Source organism: Piliocolobus tephrosceles, chromosome 6 (assembly GCF_002776525.5).
Source record: "Piliocolobus tephrosceles isolate RC106 chromosome 6, ASM277652v3, whole genome shotgun sequence".
Taxonomy (NCBI): domain Eukaryota; kingdom Metazoa; phylum Chordata; class Mammalia; order Primates; family Cercopithecidae; genus Piliocolobus; species Piliocolobus tephrosceles.
Genome location: NC_045439.1, coordinates 73032190 through 73041961, shown reverse-complemented (window position 1 = coordinate 73041961; position 9772 = coordinate 73032190). Strand labels below are relative to the sequence as shown.

At 35.2% G+C, this 9772-nt stretch overlaps 1 protein-coding gene across 2 annotated transcripts in view; it reads left to right on the top strand.

Moving 5' to 3' along the window:
* The window catches only part of UNC13C (unc-13 homolog C), a 584413-nt gene extending 575332 nt beyond the window's left edge, over nucleotides 1-9081 (top strand). For both annotated transcript variants that reach the window (XM_026447030.2, XM_026447029.1), the window contains exon 26: nucleotides 8827-9081. In XM_026447030.2, the coding sequence (XP_026302815.1) occupies nucleotides 8827-8962 (136 nt within the window). In that variant the 3' untranslated portion in view covers nucleotides 8963-9081. The remainder of the gene's footprint in view (nucleotides 1-8826) is intronic.
* The last annotated feature ends 691 nt before the right edge of the window (nucleotides 9082-9772 follow it).

Sequence of the window (9772 nt, the reverse complement as noted above, 5' to 3'; positions counted from 1 at the left end):
AAAAAAAAAAAAAAAAAAAAAAAAAAAAAAAAAAAAAAAAAACATTAAAAATGAGCAAAGCATATGAGCAGACACTTCTCAAAAGAAGACATACAAGCAGCTGACAAGCATAAAGAAACATGCTCAACATCACTAATCATTGGAAAAATGAAAATCAAAACCACAGTGAGATACCATCTCACACTGGTCAGAATGACTATTAGTAAAAAGTTAAAAAATAACAAATCCTGATGAGGTTGTGAAGAAAAGGGAATGCTTATACACTGCTGGTAGGAATGTATGTAATGTATGTTCATTAATCCACGGTGGAAAACAGATTGGAGAGTTCTCAACGAACTTAAAACAGAACCTCAATTCAACCCACCAATCCCGTTACTGGGCGTATATCCAAAGAATATAAATTGTTTTACCATAAAGACACATGCATGCATATATATGTTCATTGCAGCACTGTTCACAATAGCAAAGACAAGGAATCAACCTAAATGCCCATCAATGGGAGACTGGATAAAGATAATGTGGTACATATATATCATGGAATACTACACAGCCATAAAAATGAATGAGATCATGACCCTTGCAGCAACATGCGTGGAACTGGAGGCCATTATCCTGTGCAAACTAGCACAGAAACAGAAAACCAAATACTGCATGTTCTCACTTGTAAGTGAGAGCTACACACTTAGTACAAATAGGCACAAAATAGGGAACAGTAGACACTAGAGCCTACTTAAGAGTGGAGGGTGGGAGGACAGTGAGAATCAAAAACTACCTATTGAGTACTATACTTGTTACCTGGGTGACGAAATAATCTGTACACCAAATACCCAAAGCATGCAGTTTTCCCATGTAATAAATTTGCACATGTGCCCTCTGAATTTAAATAAGAGTTGGAAAGGAAAAAAAGTTGGATACTCTTCCAGGTAATTAAACTTACTTGGTGCATTTCTTTTTCTTTCCATCTAAACTTTCCCACAGTCATAATTATAAAATATTTAAATAGGTAAGGATAAAAAAGAAATAACTCACAGGAAGACTCTCTTCTGTATACTATGACTTCTGTTTTAATTCCATTTACCTTTGGTTGCCTTCTTACTACATCAGTAAGTCTAATGTTATCTATTTAATGTCAATATTTAGTAGGAAAATTAAGCCTTATGTTTTGTTCTCTGTGGGGAAATATCTAGAAGATAGGTATATAGGTAAGTAGATAATAGGACGTAGATAGATAAGTAGGTACAGAAGAAAGGAGAGAGGAAAGGGAAGAAGTGAAGAAAGAAAAGAAAGAGAGAAGGAGAAATACTTTTCCTCATTTCTTTAGTTTGTTAATGTAGATTTTCACTTTTACAACATAATTGTCTATACATTCTCTGGACATTATTATCTTAGCATATGACTCTTTTCTATGGACAACACAGAAATGGGTCATTATAAACACACGAGCATTGGTTGTGAATGTGATGGTGATGAACAGCAGGCCCAAGCAATCCCAATTCACTTCAACCTCTCACTGGAATGCCTTCTGTTTTTCAGAAGTCCAATCAGTAGTTTGGAGATGTATTATTTATTATTAGAGAAACTATTTGTTTTCTATGTCCTGTGACCAAAGTTGTGGAACATAACAGAAAGTTTTGAGTAATCTTGGTACTTCCAACTATTAGCTGAGTGACTTTGACGCCATTTCACCATCTGTAAAATGGGGCTAATAGATAAATGGGTTGACTCTTATTTTCAGTACATTTTGATTCTTATTTGTACTCAGTCTTACTAAAGTATAATTAGAAGTAGAAAATTATGTCACCATATATGTCATATCATTTAATTATTGTTGGAAAGAGATAATGTATAAAATTAGGAAATAATCTATGAGCTTTAAGTATTTGTAAAAGATATTTAAAAATTGTGAAAGAAATATGTCCTGAAGAATTGCAGAAATCCTCAGGGCTAATTCAGAATGCATAACTTAAAAGCCACTGCATAGGGGAGACACTTAAAAGCCAGATATTGATTGTGTTTCCAAGGAGCTAATAGATTAGGAGGAGAAATAAGAAAGGAACACAAATAAACATAAGATGTAAAGTGATCATGAGTACAATATTTACTTCTACTTCAAAGAATGAATTAAAAAATTGATTTGGTTTGGGTATTTAAAGGTGGATAAGGTTTTGTTATATGAAAATGAGGGACAGGCATTCCAAGGGGAGGGAAAACAGCTAGGTAAATTTTCATGAAAATGCGATTGATTATATGACAGGAAATCTTTATTGCCAGCCAGTACACATGGCGTTTGAAAATTGTCTGATTAATTAGTTTTGTATTCAGCCAATCTAGATAGCTCAGGTTCTGAAATACACGCTTTTCAGCTTACATTATCAGGTTGATTAATTCAGACTGAATTAAAGAGGCATTTGCTAGTTCACCTTTATTTTCTATTATTTAAAATAAACAATAGAGGATTGAAAGTCTTCAAGGTGCTTTGAGAAAATTCCCTTAGAAATTATGTTATATTATAAATGTATAAGCTCTTTTTGTCCTGTGAAGCCTCTCTAAATAAAACATCTTACTTCTTTATGTTACACTCTCTCCACCAAGACCTCACCACTTCACAAATTGAGGTGTAAGCTGCATTTTCAACTAGCAAAAATCCTACAATGAGCTGCGCACGTGACAATGATTTTATTCCTATTCTTTTAGTTCCAGTCTAAGCAGGATTAGTCAGCATGCCAAGTATGTGAGCTGACCATAAACACAAGATTAATTCTTAGACTTGGATCTTTGGAAAGTGAAAACTGTACATCTGCAGCAAAATTGGCAGAGTTATTGTGTCTCATACCAGGAATTTCTCTGTGGATAGCCTTTTTTATTCTTCCATGACACATCTGCTGCTTTCTACCCTATGTCCATGCCAAATACTCACCAGCAAGCTAGAAATGGTACCCTTGAAAAACAGTTTTCAAATTACAGGAGCTAGAGTTCCAAATACATACCTCAGGGTCCCCAACCTTCCTCTTTATCCAGAGAAGTTTGCTTTCACCTATTTTTATATATTGGGCTTTTACATACATAGTGTTAGGATAAATACTTTAACATAAAAATGTGTCTTGAAAATCTCTCCATGTGCCTCTCACATGCCTTTCAGTGTTATCCATTGTAATTATATAAATACAATTATGTATATCTTTAAATATTTAAAACAGCCAAATCTGTCTATCATGACTAGAGCCCAGGTTATAATTTCTGAGTCCAAAAGCATACAGAGTAGCATTATAGGGAGTCAATGAGGCTTCCCTGAAATATATGACCCATCTTTGGCTCTGTGAAACAGATTTAATTCACTCAAAGACTCAAAGAGGCCAGGGTCATATCATAGTATATTTAATATAGTATTATTATATTATAGTATATTTAATAGATATTTATGCAGCACTGTGTCTTCATACACAGGCTCAACTTCCTACATAAGCACATTTGTCAGAGGCAGTATGGGACATTGGAAGACAGGCTGGATTTAGAAGAAAAGAGTCAAACTTTGAATCTAACTTACTAGCTTCACTTCCGTGGACAAGTACCCAAGCCTCTCTGTGCCTGTTTTTGAGTTGTAATATGGGTATAATAGTAAATGAGAAATATATCTAAAAGTTTCTAAAGAATAACTTGTATAGGTTTTATACAAATGCTAGATACTGTTACATCATTATGTCACCATGAGAAGAATTTGTAAGGAATACCTTACACCTATTAAAACTGGTAAATTTTTATTCTTGATTGAAATTATATACACCTTTCCCATGTTGTTATGTTGGTCTAGTGCCCAGTAGTGCTGAAAATGTATTTCCTTGGTTTCCTAGACCATGAACATGGGCATATACTAAATACACATTGGGGTGAGGGTGAAAATCGTGTGCTTTGGTAGAGTGACTCCCTATGGCGAATGGTCTGCCTTCTGCTGCTGTAACATGGGTTAAAAATATGGGTTCTGTTGTCCTTTTCTCAACTGTCATGACAAACCTTGGTGACTGATATCAGAAATTGCTCTAGGTTTAATAAGTATTAAATATGAATAAAATGAATCATTTTCCTTTAAAGATATTTTACTTTGTGTGCTTTAAAAGTTATCTTTCATTGGTTTCAAAAAATATATTTATTTCTGCCTTGATTTTGTTATATATCCAGGAGTCATTCAGGAGCAGGTTGTTCAGTTTCCATGTAGTTGTGCGGTTTTGAGTGAGTTTCTTAATCCTGATTTCTAATTTGATTGTGCTGTGGTCTGAGAGACTCTTTGTTACGATTTCTGTTCTTTTGCATTTGCTGAGGAGTATTTTACTGCAATTATGTGGTCAATTTTAGAATAAGTGTGATGTGGTGCTGAGAAGAATGTATATTCTGTTGATATGAGGTGGAGAGTTCTGTAGAAGTCTATTAGGTCCGCTTGGTCCAGAGTTGAATTCAAGTCCTGAATATCCTTGTTAATTTTCTGTCTCGTTGGTCTGTCTAATATTGACAGTGGGGTGTTAAAGTCTCCCACTATTATGGTGTGGGAGTTTAAGTCTCTTAGTAGGTCTCTAAGAACTTTATGAATCTGGGTGCTCCTGTATTGGGTGCATATATATTCAGAATAGTTGATTCTTCTTGTTGCATTGATCCCTTTACCATTTTGCAATGCCCTTCTTTGTCTCTTTTGATCTTTGTTGGTTTAAAGTCTGTTTTATCAGAGACTAGGATTGCAAACCCTGTTTTTTTCTTCTTTCCATTTGTTTGGTAAATATTCCCACATTGCTTTATTTTGAGCCTGTGTGTGTCTTACCACATGAGATGGGTCTTCTGAATACAGCACACTGATGGGTCTTGACTCTTTATCAAATTTACCAATCTGTGTCTTTTAATTGGGGTATTTAGCCCATTTACATTTAAGATGAATATTGTTATGTGTGAATTTGATCCTGTCACTATGATGCTACCTGGTTATTTTGCCCGTTAGTTGATGCAGTTTCTTCATAGTGTCAATGGTCTTTAGAATTTGGTGTTTTTGCAGTGGCTGGTACCAGCTTTTCCTTTCCACATTTAGTGCTTCCTTTAGGAGCTCTTGTAAGGCAGGCCTTACAAAGCCTCAAAACCGCACAACTACATGGAAACTGGTGGTGACAAAATCTCTCAGCATTTGCTTGTCTGTAAAGGATTTTATTTATACTTCACTAATGAAGACACAACATACCAGAATCTCTGGGACACAGCTAAAGCAGTGTTGAGCAGCAAATTTATAGCACTAAATGCCCACAGGAGAAAGACGGAAAGATCTAAAATCAACACACTAACATCAAAATTAGCAGAACTAGAGAAGTAAGAGAAAACAAATTCAAAAGCTAGGAGAAGACAAGAAATAACTAAGATCAGAGGAGAACTGATGGAGATAGAGACGTGAAAAATCCTTCAAAAAATCAATGAATCTAGGAGCTTGTTTCTTGAAAAGATTAACAAAACAGATAGACTGCTAGCCAGATTAATAAAGAAGAAAAGAGAAGAATCATATAGACACAATAAAAAATGATAAAGGGGATATCACCACTGATCCCACAGAAATACAAACTACCATCAGAGAATACTATAAACACCTCTACGGAAATAAACTAGAAAATTTAGAACAAATGGATAAATCACTGGACACATACACCCTCCCAAGGCTAAACCAGGGAGAAGTCAAATCCCTGAATAAACCAATAACAAGTTCTGAAACTGAGGCAGTAATTAATAACCTACCAACCAAAAAACAGCCCAGGACCAGACAGATTCACAGCTGAATTCTACCAGAGGTACAAAGAGGAGCTGGTGCTATTCCTTCTGAAACTATTCCAAACAATAGAAAAAGAAGGACTCATCCTTAACTCATTTTTTTGAGGCCAGCATCATCCTGATACCAAAACCTGGCAGAGACACAACAAAAAAGAGAATTTCAGGCCAATATCCCTGATGCAGATTTATGCAAAAATCTTCAATAAAATACTGGCAAACTGAATCCAGTAGCACATCAAAAAGCTTATCTACCATGATCAAGTCAGCTTCACCCTGGGATCCAAGGCTGGTTCAACATACACAAATCAATAAATGTAAAACATCACATAAACAGAACCAATGACAAAAAAAAAAAAAAAAAACATGGTTATCTCAATGGATGCAGAAAAGTCCTTTGATAAAATTCAGCACGCCTTCATGCTAAAACCTCTCAATAAAATAGGTACTGATGGAATGTATCTCAAAATAGTAAGAGATATTTATGACAAACCCACAGGCAATATCATACTGAATGGGCAAAAGCTGGAAGCATTCCCTTTGAAAACCAGCACAAGACAACGATGCCCTCTCTCACCACTCCTATTTAACATAGTATTGGAAGTTCTGGCCAAGGCAATCATGCAAGAGAAAGAAATAAAGGATATTCAGATAGGAAGAAAGGAAGTCAAATTGTCTCTGTTTGCAGATGACATGATTGTATATTTGGAAAACCCCATCATGTCAGCCCAAAATCTCCTTAAGCTGATAGGCAAGTTGAGCAAAGTCTCAGGATACAAAATCAATGTGCAAAAATCACTAGCATTCCTATACACCAATAATAGACAAACAGAGAGCCAAATCATGAGTGAACTCCCATTCACAATTGCTGCAAAAGAGAATAAAATACCAAGGAATACTACTTAGAAGGGAAGTGAAGGACCTCTCCAAGGAGAACTACAAAACACTGCTCAAGGAAATAAGAGAGGACACAAACAAATGGAAATAAATTTCATGTTCATGGATAGGAAGAATCAATATCATGAAAATGGCCATACTGCCTAAAGTAATTTATCAATTCAATACTATCCCCATCAAACTACTTTGACTTTCTTCACAGAATTAGAAAAAACTACTTTAAATTTCATATGGAATCAAAAAAGAGCCCATATAGCCAAGACAATCCTAAGCAAAAAGAACAAAGCTGCTGGCATCACACTACCTAACTTCAAAATATACTACAAGACTACCATAACCAAAACAGCATTGTATTGGTACCAAAACAGATATCTAGACCAATGGAACAGAACAGTGGCCTCAGAAATAATGCCACACATCTACAACCACCTGATCTTGGACAAACCTGACAGAAACAAGCAATGGGGAAAGGATTTCCTGTTTAATAAATAGTGTTGGGAAAACTGGCGAGCCATATGCACAAAACTGAAAGTGAACCCCTTCCTTACACCTTATACAAAAATTAACTCAAGATGGATTTAAATCTAAGACCTAAAACCATAAAATCCCTAGAAGAAAATCCATGATTATCTCAATGGATGCAGAAAAGGCCTTTGATAAAATTCAACACGACTTCATGCTAAAAACTCTCAATAAAATAGGTATTGATGGAACGTATCTCAAAATAATAAGAGCTATTTATGACAGACCCACAGCCAGTATCATACTGAATGGGCAAAAGCTGGAAGCATTCCCTTTGAAAAACCATTCAGGACATAGGCATGGGCAAACAATTTATGACTGAAACACCAAAAGCAATGGCAACAAATGCCAAAATTGACAAATGGAATCGAATTAAACTAAAGAGCTTCTGCACAGAAAAAGAAACTATCATCAGAGTGAACAGGCAACCTATAGAATGGGAGAAAAGTTTGCAATCTATCCATCTGACAAAGGTCTAATACCCAGAATCTACAAGGAACTTAAAGAAATTTACAAGAAAAAACAAACAAACAAACAAACAAAACATCAAAAAGTGGACAAAGGATATAAACAGACACTTTGCAAAAGAAGATATTTATGCGGCCAACGAACATATGAAAAAAAGCTCATTATTACTGGTCATTACAGAAATCAAATCAAAACCACAATGAGATACCATCTCACACCAGCTAGAATGGCAATCACTAAAAGTCAGGAAACCATGGATGCTGGAGAGGATGTGGAGAAATAGAAATGCTTTTACACTGTTGGTGGGAGTGTAAATTAGTTCAAACATTTTAAAAGACAGTGTGGCAATTCCTCAAGGATCTAGAATTAGAAACACCATTTGACTCAGCAATCCGATTACTGAGTATACACCCAAGAGATTATAAATCATTCTACTATAAAGACACATGCACGTGTTTGTTTAGTGCAGCATTATTCACAACAGCAAAGACTTGGAACCAACTCAAATGCCCATTAATGATAGACTGGGTATAGAAAATGTGGCACATATACACCATGGAATACTATGCAGCCATGAAAAGGGATGAGTTCATGTCCTTTGCAGGGACATGGATGAAGCTGGAAACCATCATTCTCAGCAGACTAACACAGGAACAGAAAACGAAACATTGCATGTTCTCACTCATACGTGGGAGTTGAACAATGAGAACCCACGGACATAGGGAGGGGAACACCACACACCAGGGCCTGTTGTAGGGTGGAGGGCTGGGGGAGGGATAGCGTTCAGAGAAATACCTAATGTAAATGTCCGGTTGATGGGTGCAGCAAACCACCATGGTACGTGTATTCCTAGGTAACATACCTTCACATTCTGCACATGTATCCCAGAATTTAAAGTATAATGGAAAAAAAGGTATTTTTCTTTCCAAAGCATGTTGATTTAGAAAACAATGTAAGAAAAGAAGTATGCTGATTTCATTTTCTATCAAATATAGAGATTATCTAATGTACTGAATCATGAAATAGCTTTTTGATATTATACATTTTGTATAATAATTTAGTAAATGGAATTTAGCATTTGAAAATTGTAAAGGCCTAAATTGATGCCTTGATGTGAAATTTAAAAGTGAATATATATATATATATTTTTTTCAGATTAAGTCTCTCAGCAAAAATCTGTGAGAAAACAGTCCTAAAGCGAGTTTTGAAAGAGTTATGGAAGCTAGTTCTCAATAAAATAGAAAAACAAATCGTTCTTCCTCCTCTGACAGATCAAACAGTAAGTATATAAAGTTTAGTTATGCTTCCAATAACCCGTCTGTTTTTGGTTTAAGTGAATGGTTTTCATGCAGATGAAATACTAATTAAATCCCTTTTGGGAAAAAGTGTTTGTTATCCAGTTTCTTAGCAATGATCATACAAATTATAGTTTCCTATCCAGTCCATTTTAAATAGTGGCAATAGCAGTCAAACTTCATGTTGCTTGACAGTCAGAATTTAAGCTCTTAAAACATGTATCAAAGTTCTATTTATAGTGTTGTCTGCTTTACACATACAATTTTTATTTAATTTTACTGACCTCAAGAAAATAGAATTAAGATACAATGTATCCACTGTGCTTCTTTCTTAAATTTTACAGTTTATGGAGATAGTTACACCACTGCTATTTGGATTTTTTTTTTTTTTTTTTTTACCTTTCAATTATGCTTTCATCTCTTACCTCCCCACTTGGAGGTTAATGGAGGAGGCACCTTTTAGTGAATCTGAGGAATGCAATTGTATTGCACAAACAAAAAGGAAAAGAACCAGAAAGATCAATTGGCTGCAAAGTTAGACAGTGGTCAAGTGGATACACAGAGCCAGGTATCTCTGTTCACATATCCTGAGCCAAACAAGGGAAAAATAACACTAACAAGCACCTGTTATGGGGTAATGTATTTTTTCTCCATGACTGAGGAAGATAAATTGAGGCAAATAATGAGTAAGTATAAATGGAAATAAAATATGCATTATTATACATTAGTTATACACACTCAGTCCATGTTTATCCAGTGAAAGCATATGCCTAGAAAACATTTTCTTATAAAGTGTTCCAAGATGC